Source organism: Callospermophilus lateralis, chromosome 8 (genome assembly GCF_048772815.1).
Source record: "Callospermophilus lateralis isolate mCalLat2 chromosome 8, mCalLat2.hap1, whole genome shotgun sequence".
NCBI classification, from domain to species: domain Eukaryota; kingdom Metazoa; phylum Chordata; class Mammalia; order Rodentia; family Sciuridae; genus Callospermophilus; species Callospermophilus lateralis.
In genome coordinates this window covers 140,043,880-140,058,140 of record NC_135312.1, presented here as the reverse complement: position 1 = coordinate 140,058,140, position 14,261 = coordinate 140,043,880, and the positions used below count along the sequence as shown (strand labels likewise).

Genomic DNA, 14,261 nt, shown 5'->3' with positions numbered 1-14,261 from the left:
AACCTCTTTGCTTTCTACCTTTCATCTTCACTATTACAACAGCCTCATCACTGTTCTTCCTTTGGAATAAACACAGACCTGGACTCTCACATGCAGGCCTTCCTGCTCTTACTGAAGTAGGCCTTCTGCTTGGTAAAACAGACAAATTTGAGTCATTGCATAAAAAGGCATACAAGTGCATTGCAAAGATGTTTCATATCATTTCAAGCTCACTGTCATACCCTTAGATGTCTGTCCAACCTGAGACCTGTCTTACACATCTCCAAATGACTCTTCTCCACAAATACCTCTTAATCATATTTCAAGGTTCAGAAAACCGTGATCTCCCATGGCCTAGTGAATGAAACAGAAATCTACAGCCTTAACATCCTAAGTCTTTTCCCTTGTCTCTTCTAAGTCACTATATACATCCCAGGTCTGACAACCTAGCAAACAGTACCATACCATACCATACCAGACAGGATAACCCAGTTCACAGTACCACATACTTCCCAGTTCTGATACCCTAACTCACAATACCAGTGCCAAACTCTGCTCTTCTTCCAATGCAGCTCATGTCTCTCACCACTACACTCTAACATTGGATATTATCCATCACCAGCCTCTACTGCTACACAAATCCAGCCTCTTTGTTAAAACAGATCCCATAACAAAATCATTTTCCTCCCACATATATAGCTCATTCCATCTTTGAACTGTCCTAGTGTTAAATACAAAATAACTACAAATCTCCCCTCTGTACCTGCCTGTCCTTCAAGATTAACGATGCAACACCCCTCACTGAGCACAGTTCTCCCTTACGAGACATGCTGTCCTCACAGCAGCTAGAGCAGGGTAAGACCAGGCAGCACTGCTCTGAGGGTGCTGCCCAGGCTGAGTTAATTGTGCAGCAAACTCACTGCACTGCTGACTTGTATCAGGGCTGCAGGACATCAAAGCTCAGAGGCCTTCCACATGTGCTGTATTTAAGCCAAGCTTCCTGAACTGAAGGAGGCACTGTGCTCATCCTTATTCCATGTTGCTTATTAGAATTGGCCTAGCAAATCTGCAGCACCGTGAGTCTGTCTTCAGACATTTACATCACTCATCTCTCCCAGCCTTCTGGCACACAGACTATAACTAATTTACCAAGGGATCCTTTCTCAGTCTAGCATCAGGGGTGCTGAACAGGCAGCATCCGTCAGCTCCATAACATTCTTCCCATCACCATCCTCCAGAGGTCCAGATCATATTCTAGTCTATCCTTGGAGCAAGCGGTCCTTAGCCTTGGAGCCCAAAGGAACCAGAGATGACTGATCAAGTGCCAGCCCCAGAGCCCCTGTGGCTGTGCAGTAGGCACCCAGGAACCTCGACGTCTACTGTATAGTACTACACAGTGACAAAAGCACTCTTGTGGCCCTATGCTGGCCACAAGCAACACAGATGTCTCCCTCCTCTGGACTCTGCAGCCACATCATACACTCCATGGCAGCAGAACTCTACCTGTCTCAGTCTCCACTGCACCATGAGTGCACAACGTTTACTGGGCCTCGGGGGCTCAATAATTGTTTAAGTTAATGAACAAATATAATCTTTATTACCTGTGCTACTCAGGTAACACAGGAATGCGTTAAGCCCACTGGTCTGTAGCAGCATTCTCACACTCAATTATATCCCAGACAAATATGATATAAAATGTAGATTTCTATTTTTGGCAACACCTTGAACAGATTACTTCAAAAATATTTATTGAAACAGATAAGTGGAAGTGACTAGAGATCCTAGAAAAAAGAATATATGAGAATTTGATATATGACATAGTTCACATAAACCAGGGGGTAAATAATGGAACATTCAAAAAAAAAAGAAAAGTGTTGGGAAGACTATCCACAAAGAAGAGTGTGAAAGTTGGCCTCTTCCTCACATCACATGCCATTCACAAAAATAAACTTAACAGATTGAAAGTCTAAATATTAAAAGCAGGGCTGGGGATGTGGCTCAAGTGGTAGCATGCTCGCCTGGCATGCGTGCGGCCTGGGTTCGATCCTCAGCACCACATACAAAAACAAAGATGTTGTGTCCGCTGATAACTAAAAAAAAAATAAATATTAAAAAAGTCTATCTTTAAAAAATAAATAAATAAATAAATATTAAAAGCAAAACTATAAATTCTTTAATTTTTTTTAGTTATGATGGACAAATACCCTATCTTGTTTACTTATTTTTATGTGGTGCTGAGGATTGAACCCAGGGCCCCGACACGTGCTGCACCAGCACTCTACTGCTGAGCCACAACATCAGCCCAAAACTATAAATTTTTTAGAAAAAAGTAAAAATATCTTTATTAATGTGAGTCTAGGGAAAGATTTTTAAAATGAGATATGTAAAGCTTTTACAAACTTTAAATGAAAATGAGACTTTTTAAAAATTGGCATATTTTCATAAGAAAAGAACCATAAACAAGTAAAAGAGATAGTCCAGACTGGGAAAAGTTCTGGACATATCAGAAATGACTTTATATGCAGAATAATGTTTAAGTCAACTACAAAAAAAGATAATACGATAGAAAATTGGCAAAGGACTGAACAGTAGAGTTCATGAAAGAAGGAAACAATAATCAGGGAAATGCAATTTAAAAGAAACTCCAAATCTCTAAAATTAGCAAAAATTAAAATTTCTGGTAGTATCAGGTTCAAGCGGAAAGATCAGGCAGAACCTTCCACAGTGCTGTGTCGTGAATGAATCCAGTTTCTCTTGAGGACACCTGGCAGGGCCTCACAGAACTGAAGGGAGCCTGGCACCTCAGGACCCAGCACGAGGCTCCCACATGCACCCTGGTGAGACACAGCATACTGCGTATTCTACTGAATGGTGCTTTAGCAGTCAATCAATGGAAATCACCTAACTATCCATCCATAGGGGATTCAATAAACTAGATAAGTCTTACAGCAGAAGTGAAAGTTCATATGGCAGCTGAAGTGAATGAACAAAATCTACACAGTAGTCTGCAAAGGTACATGCCTTATGAGGGCATGTGAGAAAAAAAAAATGTAAGCTGGGCACAGTGGAACACACCTGTAGTCCCTGCAGCTCTGGAGGCAGAGGCAGGAGGATTGCAAGTTCAAAGCCAGCCTCAGCAATTTTTTGAGGTCTTAAGCAACTCAGCAAGACCCTGTCTCAAAAATTAAAAAATAGATAAATAAAAAGGGCTGGGGGGTTCAGTGGGTAAGTGCCCCTGGATTCAATCCCCAGTGTAAAAGAAAAAAAAATGTAAAGCAAAATTTTGCTTGGAAGAAATCATCAACCATACAATGCATATTCTTTTTAAGATTTTTATTATGACACTTTTCCAACACACAAAGTTAAGGGTCTAACCAAACACCTCATTGACATCACCTTGCTTCAGTGATCATCAACGTTTTGCCAGGTTTAGTGTATATTTTAAATACACCCCAAAGTTCATGCTGAGGCAATGGCCACCCTCTAGAGCCCACAAAGAGCCCTGGATGAGAGGAGAGGAGTCAGTCCTCCTGCAGGTTTCCTGCAGGGTCTCCCCTTGGAACTAGGAAGATAGGATTGACTAGTGAAGTATTGGCAATAAGAGGAAATAATCAGGACTAGACCAGCATGAAAGCCAAGGATAAAATGGATGCAACCTGCCTTTCTAGAAGGTACAAACAGAGAACCCTCAGACAAACCACCAAGAAGACAGAAGCCACTCAATGAGGCGGCCGCCCGCCCCTAGCTGAGCACCCTCTCCCAGCCTTGAACAAGGCCAGTGTTTGGTCTGGCAAGAAGAAAGCAGCGTCTAAGCTGCCAGAACCGCACTCCTGCTCCTTAGTGTCTTTATTGACAACGCAGCTTTCACATCTGCCGGCTGTGGTCCACCTCAGGAAAGCATCGCCACAGCTGCCTCCCTGGCAGGGCCCATGATCTCCTCTCCCCAGACCCAGATCCCATGTAACATGAGCCTGCAAGGTGCTCCTTCTGTCACCCCTCACTCCCGCAGGCTGAAGAAGCACCCATCAGAGAAGGCTCACAGCCCAGCTCTGACACCCAGGTTCAGAAGCAGGAAGGTGCTGACAAGGATGGACACATACCTCTTGAAGCAGTGAGCTGCCGTCAGGACCCAGCAGCTGCTGAGAAGCGTTGCCCCGCACAGGAGCCTGCCACCTCCATGGGGTGACTTCAGCCGGAGGGAAACCTGCCAGGGCCAGCCACCCCTGAAACAGAGGGAGCCACATGCCCATAAAAGACAAAAGATCCAAAGAAAAGTATCAAAGTGATGGCTCTGATAGCCTGTGGTGTGAGGAAGCGGATTCCAGAGACTCAACAGGCCAGCTGCCTCCAACCTGGAGAAGGTTTCCCAAATAGCAGCAGCCCTGGGGAGGTGCCAAAGGCAGGTAGTAGATGCCACCCAGCTGCCCAGCATTCTGGGACACGTGGGGTGTGAGCACAGTCCTCTCCCCACCCACCTCACCCAAGCAGGCTGAAGACCTACTTAGTCAACACAGTGCTGGCCTGCACTCAGCAACCAAAGATTTACAATGAAACGAGCCAAATCAGATACATTATTCTAAATCAAATGCATTCCACATTTTCCCCAGGTCTCTGTTACATTATTTTGTTTCTATCATGCCACTTTTCAGCAACACATCTATGACATAAATCATAGGATAATGATATAAGAACATGGTCTGTATCAATCAACCGTAGGTAAAGGACAGGGCAGTTAACAGTATAAGAGTACTTAGTTTAGAAAATAAAATGCATAGAACAATTCCCATGTAACAGCAGAAGAACACAAGTTGGCACTCTATAATGTGGAGAATCTCCTTTGAAGAACCTTTTACCTTAAAGAATTTTTTCCACCAATGATGCGCTTCTGTCGATGGTGCAACAATCTCAGACCACAAACAGCCGGGAGGGACTCTGCAGCAGAAACAGGCCATTAATTCAATCATGCTGCCGAGAGGGGAAGACATGTAAGCCAGTAGGTATTCTGGTTTAGATGAGGGGACCCCAAAGCTCCTGTGAGATAGTTCAGGAAGGCTTGGGGGTGAAACACCTGAGTTTGAGAGTCTGAGCCCAATCAGTGCATAATCCCCTGACAGGTGTTACCAGGTGCGGGCGATAGGCAGGTGGGTATGTCTGGAGGAGCTGGTCACTGGGGCTTGCCATTGGGTGTAGAGTTTGACGCTGGTGAGCAGAGCTCTCTCTTTCTCTGTTTCCTGATTTCCATGCCCTGTCCTGCCCTCCTTCTCCACACCCTCCTACCATGAGGGCCCAGAATATGGATCCGGCCCTCTATGGACTTAGACCTCTGCAACTCTGAGCCAAAGAACTTTTCCTTGTCAGGTCTTTTGGTTGCAGCAGTGGAAAAGCTAACAAATTAGATCATTAATTAGATATCACACTGCTAAAGGGGTAAAAAAAAAAAAAAGCTATGTGACATATTCCCCTACTACTTTCTTCTCTATTGTAACATTCCTTTTCTCTGCAAATTATAGGAAACTTTTTATGATAATAAAAGCAAGTTTTCTCACTTAAACAAATGACAGTAATGTGCAAGCAGACAAGTCTGATGGGTCTCTGGCATTCATCTGTGTGGGCTGCGTGGGCTGCTGAACAGCGTGAACCTGCCTAGCTCACCTCCTCTCTGATCACAGCGGTTGTCTTGGGTTCAGGAACATTAGGGGCAGGGAGGACTGCAAGGGCAATCATGGCTTAAATTAGCTCCCACATACAGCTCGGATCCCAGCCACACATAAAAATGTAGCTCAGAGGAGCAAAGCTCTCTACTCAGAGAGACTTTTGATCTGAATGTACACTTGCTTACAAACTGCATTAACACCTAAGAGCTTGGTGAGTGAATTCAAGTGGTAAACTACTCATGAGTGTCAGTCAAACTTTCCACCTCTGTCAAGAATTTACAAGAGTCAAGTTAAAGACATGAAAGGTGGCCTACAGAAGAAGTGCAGACATAACAAGGCACAACTATTGGGGGGTCCTGGGATTGAGCCACACCCACAGCCTTTTTTGTTATTTTTGTTTTGAGAGAAGGTCTCACTAAGTTGCTGAGGCTGGCATGGAACTTGCAATCCTCCTGACTTAGCCTCCTGAGTCACTGGGATTACAGGTGTGCACCATTGCACCTAGCAGGAGGTATGGCTGATTTTAAAAATAATCTTACAAAACAGAATTTACCCTGGGCTATTTGTTTCTTTGGTTAAGTATAGGAACATAAAGTTCAGCAGCACGCTGTTCTCAGTGGATAAGGGAAGGGCAGGAACTACGCCAGGGTCAGGGTACAGCAAGGTCTTCCACAACACCCAGGCAGAGGGAGCCCAACAGGGAGTCCCCAGGAGCTATTTCTTGGTAGAGAAAGAGTTCAACAATGTGTACCAAGAGGAGTAATCTGCCCAGTTATCTCAGAGGCATGTCGTCTAGACCTTGACCTTCAGCTCTTAGAAATGAGTTGCAGCTGATTCTGTGAATCATAATATGGTAGAAAAACACGCATTTCCCATAGTGAACACCCTGGTTGGGTCAAGACCAAGCCAAGGACAGGAATGGCGTAGTCGGAGTGAGTAAACTCAAAGCTCATGCCAGGAGAGCTGTCCACTGTCACAAGCCAGAGGTGTTACTTTTTGACAGGTCTCTGGGGAAGCCAGGCCTGGCCCTGGACATCAGAGCCAAACCCACAATTCCCTGACCTCACTCATAGGGGTAACATCTGTTCCTGAGCCGGGGGCACTGTCTGCAGGAGGCACGGAGGCCCTGAAGGCCCCAGACAGATACAGCAGTGAGGAGACCACGGGCCGAACCACGGGGATGGGCTCAGGGTGGATGCTCCAGGGTCATAGATTTTTATGTTTCCTTCAACTGCTTTAGAAATTTGACATGATGCAAAGAATTAGGCAAGTGTGGTTTAAACTACTGGTCAGCACCCAGTAAGACGAGTTTACCACGTGCTGCCAAGAGCCGTGGCTGTGAAGAAGCACAGAGACCACACCAGCCCAGGCTGCACAGTCCCCTCAGCTACTGGAAGGTGTAAAGAGAGTGCCCTACGGTCAGCTGGAGAGCTGACCCTCCTCCTCACTCACATCCTGGGATTCCTCTGAAATGGCTGGTTTCTCACTCCCTCCCTCCCAGAGATCCCCAGCTCACCAAAGTGGAACATACCAGATCTCTTTCGACTTCTGAAGTACCAAGGCCTTACTGTGCTTGACTAATACTGAAATATTTTCTCATTTTCCTTATATTTTTAAATTTCAGGGAACAGAATCCACAAGATGCAATTTTTTTCTTTTTGAAGTTAGTTATAAAAATCCACCCCCGCCCCCCGATATTTAAAATATTAAGGAGTAAAGGCGGGTGCTGCCAGGAGCCCTGGCTGTAAAGAAAAAGCACAGAGACCACACCAGTCCAGGCTGCACAGTTTTCCAGTTTTCGTTCTTTCCTTCTTAGAAGTAGAAGAAAATGAACCCTCAGGGGTGGTCACAAGCTGACAGCTTTGTCAACAAGCTGTGACATGAAAAGGGCTGAGAGTATACAAGCTGACCCGAGACCAGAGGCCTGTCGTGTACCCCGCCCCGGGCCTGGCCCACCCCTGCCTACTGCTGCACACACCAGCACAGGGAGCAGGGGACCAGACCTCCTCACTGCCTGGGCTTTGCTGACAGGGTGCTGGGCAGTGAAAGTGGGCACTGGGCACTGGACTCTCTGGGTCCCAGGAGGTAACTCACCTGTACTACTGCTGCCCGAGGTCTTCGTGCCAGAGTAATCACAAATAACCCCTGCGTCTTCGCCATGTCGACAGTTGTGTCTCCCGAAGTCTCGCTTGACACAGTCGGCCAAGGTCCTCTCTGTGCCCACGCACCTCACGTTGTCCATGTGGATGGGCCCCTTCCCTTCTCCAAAATAAGCCATGGTTCTTGCTCTGGCAGGACCCCTGGAAGCAGAGCTTTCTTAAGGTGTGGAGAATCGCAGCAGAACAGACCACAGCATGCACCTGCCCTGGGAAGCACTTGCTGCAGGACTCCAGAGCTCCTCAAGGAGGGGTGGCTTCCGCCTCCCCCACCCACGCACCCAGAGCTGTGCACAGGACCAGCCACCCAAGTCAACCAACTCAGGTCAAAGATGATATCATGAACACCAAGTAGGGAAAAAAGCACCCTAAAAATCTCCTCCTTTCTAAGAGTATAATATTCTCTTTAAATTGGTAAAGTATTGCCAAGAGAATCACAAGATTAAATGATGAGCAGGAACCCAAGGACAAAGTTTTTGCCTCTTTTAGAAATAAAAAGTACAGTTCTTCTCTTCTTAACAGAGAACAGAAAATGGAAATCAGAAGTAGAAGGAAAACTTAACTTTTGTCATATTTCATATTTTGTTTTAATGGCACATTACTTTTTAAAAATGTAAAAATCCAAAAAACTTTTTAATAAACTAAAATATTTTAAACTAAGACTATATTTGAAACTCAATTTCTAATAAATTAATAAACATGACTATAAAAGTTGAAAGATTTTTTTAAGTTTGAATTACAGGAGAACTATTCATAAAATCTCAACTTAGGAAAAAATCATTAAAACAATACAGAGAGAGGATAAGTCACATATAAAAATATTGATAAATTCAAAATAAATAAAGGATGCCACTTTACTAAAAGCCACCCTAAGCAAAGTGAAAGATTAATTTAAAGTTGATACCTATGATACACAGTTACTAATGCATTTGTTGGTGAATGTATTTTCTGAGAGAGGAAATTAGCACACGTCTACACTGCTGTAACAGAACTCCCAGACCTCCTTTAAAAAATAAGAAAAGCGACCACCCAAGAGAACCACAGGCAAGAATAACTCCCCCGGGCATGCCGCTCCCTGACGGAACCCAGGGAAGAGGAGGGGGAGGACCTGAACAGCGACTGTCCTGCCTCTGGGCCCGAGTTCCAGCTCTGAAACCCCTGAGTATTCAGGCCGTCTGCATCTCCAGAGCAGCCTGGAAAGAGCGCTGCGGGTGACCATCCTCCCCCAACTCCAGTGCGGTTGAGCCCTGGCATCGAGTGGGCTCCAGTGGACTTCTAAGGGACGGCTGGGCCTTGCTGCTCTGCCCCTGTGAACGGAGGAACCCACTCATGGGGGAACGGGTCATCCAACAGCGAGACTGCCTTAAAAGCCAGCTTCGCGCTCTCTTTAGCACTCTTTCCACAGGACCCCTGGCACCACCACAGGACTCCATAGTTCCCACCAGCAAGAAGGCCCCCCCAGGCAAGGCCCTTCTACTTTCTCGCCTCTAGATCTGTGAGCTGAACGAACTTTTCTTCTTTATAAATTATTCGGTGACATCAACAGAAAACAGACAGTATCAACATAATGAAAAGCAAGCTGGATATCAATACAATTTAATTTTTTTTGAGGGGGGCGGGTACCAGGGATTCAACTCAGGGGCACTCAACCACTGCCCCAGCCACATCCCCAGCCCTATTTTGTATTTTATTTAGAGACAGGGTCTCACTGAGTTACTTAGCACCTCACTTTTGCTGAGGCTGGCTTTGAACTCACAATCCTCCTGCCTTAGCCTCCCGAGCCACTGGGATTACAGGCCTGCGCCACAGAGTCTGGCTGATAAATATTATAGAACAAAATAAGTATGAGTTACTACAGCTACTCACATCAAGAGAAATGAACTTCAAAAGCAATACTGAAAAGAAATCACAAGTAACCAAAGAACCTAAGAGAGAATACTTACTTTCCAAGAGTAGATTTCTAAAAATAGACAAAACTGTCATTTAAGGATGTAACTTGTTCTAAAGTTATGAAAAACTTTTTACTTTGGCATGGTGAAGTGAGGAGGGTGGGACTGGCACAGGTGGAGCTGAAAGGTACAGTAATACTGTTTCCTAGGCCACCAGTAGGGGCAGGGTTGCCCAATTTCATGGAGAAAATAACCTTATACAATGTCTGTAGGACAAAGAGTGTTTTCTGTTTATATATTTTTGAATGGATAGAAAAGAGAATCAAATCACTATATTTATATTCCACTGGATACCAAAGAACGATGTTACTGTTTTTATTTGAAGGGTCATATACACATATGTCAGAAATCAAATCCTTTGCAGGTTTTTACAAGTAAGATACAAATTAGACATTTAGTGTTAGATTGCTACTAAAATGCTGAGGGCATACCATTTTAAAAATTCTTTTAAAGAATACCACCCCAGGGCTCAGGCTGTATGTAGCTCAGTGGCAAAGCGCTTGCCTAGCTTGCGTGAGGCACTGGATCCGATCCTCAACACCACATATAAATAAAAAACAAATAAAATAATGGCATTCTGTCCATCTACAACTACAAAAAAAAATAAATAAACAAACAAAGAAAAGAATACTACCCCAACCAATAAGCCGTTTGAGAACATTGAACTGAAATGTTCATACACAGCTCAAGAGGAATGGAGCTTCCTGGCAGCTGCTTGGTCTGTCCCAAGGCACCCGGCTGATCTCAGCACACTCTGGCTGCTCTGTGGACCTCACGACCCTTCTCTCCTCTGTGTGTTCCAGCACCACCTGCACATCCCACTTGGGCATCCTGGCTCAGCCCCCTGGCTGCTGGTTTTCCCACCAGGGAAATGCCTTATGGTGCCATTTTGATTCAGTTCCCAAGAACTGATCTTCAAGCCGACACAGCTGACTGGGGATGGCTGGGCATAAATTTTGTGACGGCTTAAAGCTTCTCTGGATTGCTGTATAAATAAAGGCATGTTAAGGAAGTTTCATGATGCAAAAAAAAGGTGGGAAAAATATTCCCTACTCTAGTCTCCTATATTTTTACAGTTCACACATTCATAGACACACACAGAAACACACACAGACACAGACACACAGACACAGATTCCCAATTTCTCTCAGTTGGAAGTTATAAACACATTCAAGTATATTTAGATTGATTAAATAAATAATTTTCATTTAAATGCTACTTGATATCAAATTACAGATTGTGCAGATATTGGCTAAAAGATGGGTAATCCAATTTGTTTTGTAACATTAAATTACTGAATTACTTATGAAGAGGTTTTTTTCCCTAGAAAAAAAAGTACAAAGTAAAATAATGCTTTTCTTGGTGATTTTTACAGAAATATTATTGAGGATTACTAAAATATTGGCCACTTAATCTAGATTATATTTCAACCTAAACTCACATTTTGTAAATTGCTTTATTGAGATGCAATTGATATACAGAACTTTGATGAGTCTGGACACCTGTGATGCTAGGTCTAGGGCCCAAGCACTGAACTCACCCACCACCCACAAACACCCCCATGTGCTTTGGTTTGGTAAGAACACAGAAATATCCTCCCCACCTGTTTTAGAGTATACCATCCTGTACTGTCAACTAGAGGAACTGTGTTCTACAGCAGATCTAGAACTTACGCATTCTGCATCACGGAAACTCTCTGCCCACTGAGAAACACTCCCCTCCCTCCCCTAGTCCAGCAACCACCATTCTGTTTTCTGCTTCTATTAACTTGACTGTTTTAGAGTCCTCACATAAACAAAACTGCACAACTTGCCCTGAAAATACTGGTTCATACCTTGTGGTACAATGTCCCCCTGATCCATCCATGGTGTCATACATGCATGTCAGGATTTCCTTCTCTTTTGAGGCTGAATAGCATCCATCTGTGTGTGTGTGTGTGTGTGTGTGTGTGTGCGCGCGCACACACATGCACCATGCTTTCTTTACCCCTTCATCCACCTGTGGATGTCTCGGTTGTCTCTGCATCTTGGCTACTGTGAACAATGCTGCAATGAACATGGGATGCAAACACTCCTCCGAGTCCCAAGGTGGGACTGCTAGATCATGTGGTAGTTCTGTTCTTTTCTCTTTTGGGTACTAGGGACTGAACCCAGGGATGCTCTACTACTGAGCCACATCCCCAGCCCTCTTTATTTAGTGTGAGACAGGGTCTCGCTGAATTGCCCAGGCTGGCCTCTAACTCATGATCCTCCTGTCACAGCCTCCAAGTCTCTGGGATTACAGGTGTGTACTACTACACCCCACACAAACAGCAATACTACTAATGGCTAATTTGCAATAAGGGACTAAACTGGGAATGCAATGCAGAAAGAAGATCTTTTTTTTCAATGGAGTAAGGAGCAATAGAAACATAGTAAGCAAAGAAAGTTTATATTAAATCATTGCAAAAACGTGACACGTGTTAAGCACTGGGTTCGATCCTCAGCACCACATAAAAATAAATAAAGATATTGTGTCTTTCTGCAACTAAAAAAAAAAAAATGACTCATTGGCCCAATTCACCTATGCCACTGATAGATTCTTCTTACCTTTACCTACTATCCCATATTTTGAAATAAAAAATCTGTATCACAAATAATGGGCCCATTGACCAGAAGACACCTAGAACTGCACCTAGATCTAAGCCTGGGCAATGAGTGGACGAGCAGTGTTCAAGCAGCATCTAACAACACAGCACACAAAATACAAAACACCAACTGTGGATCAGACAAGCAGCATCTAACAACACAGCACACAAAATACAAAACACCAACTGTGGATCAGACAAGCAGCATCTTACAACACAGTACAAAACACCAACTGTGGATCAGACAAGCAGCATCTAACAACACAGTACAAAACACCAACTGTGGATCAGACAAGCAGCATCTAACAAAACAGTACAAAACACCAACTCTGGATTAAAAGTCTGTAAAAATCATTGGAACTTTTATTAAAAATATAAATACTTTTTAAAGTAAAATATATGCCTCCTAGAAATGACAGCTTGAACTGGCTGGTACTGAAGACCCACGCAGATACAGAGTTAAGGAGGTCAGTCATCCAGCAGCCAGGCAGCTCACATTCACCAGCTCACGCTGCACGGCCTCTACGAGGTGGCTGCCACATCCTCACAACTGCTTAGGTGCTGTCCCTGTCTGGTGGAGGATCGTGGTGCCAGGAAGGCCTGAGCCACACCGCGGTGAGGTCTGACCAGGAGTGGCCGCCTGTGGTGGAGGCCTCGGCTCTGATGTCCCTGTGTCTGTGAACAGGGCTTCCCTGCTCTGCCATGTCTTCCTCATGTGACTCCCGCCCAGAGGCCTGTCTAGCATGCACATTCTCCGTGAGGCCCGTCAGGTCTTCTTGCAGTAAGGGAACCACATAGCAGTGCCGCAGGGCCCTTGAGCTGTTTTCAAGGGTGAATCGTTGACAAGAAAGCACAGAAATGCAAAATGTGAAATAATAAAATAAAGGCTGCAAAGCAAGACGACCACGTGGAGCATGGCTCAAGAGGGAGGCAAGCACCAGCCTCAGCCCTGAACAACTCAGGACTGGCCCTCCAGAACTCCTGGAACAGAAGAACCAGGACAAGAGTCTCAACGTGGCAGCGTGGACCCGATAATCACCAGGGAAAGGTGGACATGGGTGGCTGAGGGGCCAGCATAAGCCACGGTAGTTATTTGACTTGTTACTAGCTCAAAAGCCACATTTCCTATGTGATGTGGTGTAGCTTCTTGAGAGAAGACAGAAAAATTTAACTAGATTCTACTTCCTACTTCTTTGTAATTCTGGGGCCATTCAGCACGTTGCCAGTCCTCTTGGCTGAATGGCAGTTACGAGTCCCAGGTGAGGTGTGACTTGTTGAAGGAGCCTAGAAGACCCTCCACTGTTCCCAAGTGGCCGCCCCCACCACCAGGCTCTCCTTACTTATGGCCCAACTGTCGGCAGACCACAGCCGCATCCTCGTCAGTCCAGCCATCGTCACAGACTGTCCCCCACTGGCCGTGGACGTAGACCTCCACTCGTCCTTCCTTCTCATTTTCTCCATCCACCAGTCTGACAGGAAAACCTGAGTCACAATGCAAAGGTATCAGAACAAGCCAACTTGAGTAGAAGCACAGAAGGCTACAAAACACAGCTGTTTCCATCAGCCTGGAATCAGGGCAATTTTTTTTTTTTCTTTTTAAGAGAAAAGATTGAGCAATAAAAGCAAGCATGTGTGCCCTTTGGTCACCTTTTCAAGCTCTGCTAAACTGTGTCCCCAGCACTGGGAACAGGCTGACACTGAGGACATGCACTAGCTATTTGTTGAATAATCAAACGAATAGACAAATAAATGGATGGATAGCACAATAAAATCATGAATTATTTTATTACAACTTTGGAATAGTAAAGAACATTAACGCAGAGTTGTTTTTATTTTGTGTCTTTTTAAAAATCTTTTAAAGATTTTGTGTCTTTTTGCAAACGTGGGTAACCTGAAC

The 14,261-nt window shown here is 44.7% G+C and overlaps 1 protein-coding gene across 1 annotated transcript in view; it reads right to left on the bottom strand.

Annotated features, from left to right (window-relative positions):
* The window catches only part of Prss12 (serine protease 12), a 34,634-nt gene that overhangs the window by 5,429 nt on the left and 14,944 nt on the right, over positions 1-14,261 (bottom strand). The window contains exons 6-9 of the mRNA XM_076864093.2: positions 13,705-13,846; positions 7,728-7,933; positions 4,833-4,911; positions 4,080-4,202 (exon numbers count right to left, since the gene is read on the bottom strand). Coding sequence (XP_076720208.1) covers positions 4,080-4,202; positions 4,833-4,911; positions 7,728-7,933; positions 13,705-13,846 — 550 coding nt within the window. The remainder of the gene's footprint in view (positions 1-4,079; positions 4,203-4,832; positions 4,912-7,727; positions 7,934-13,704; positions 13,847-14,261) is intronic.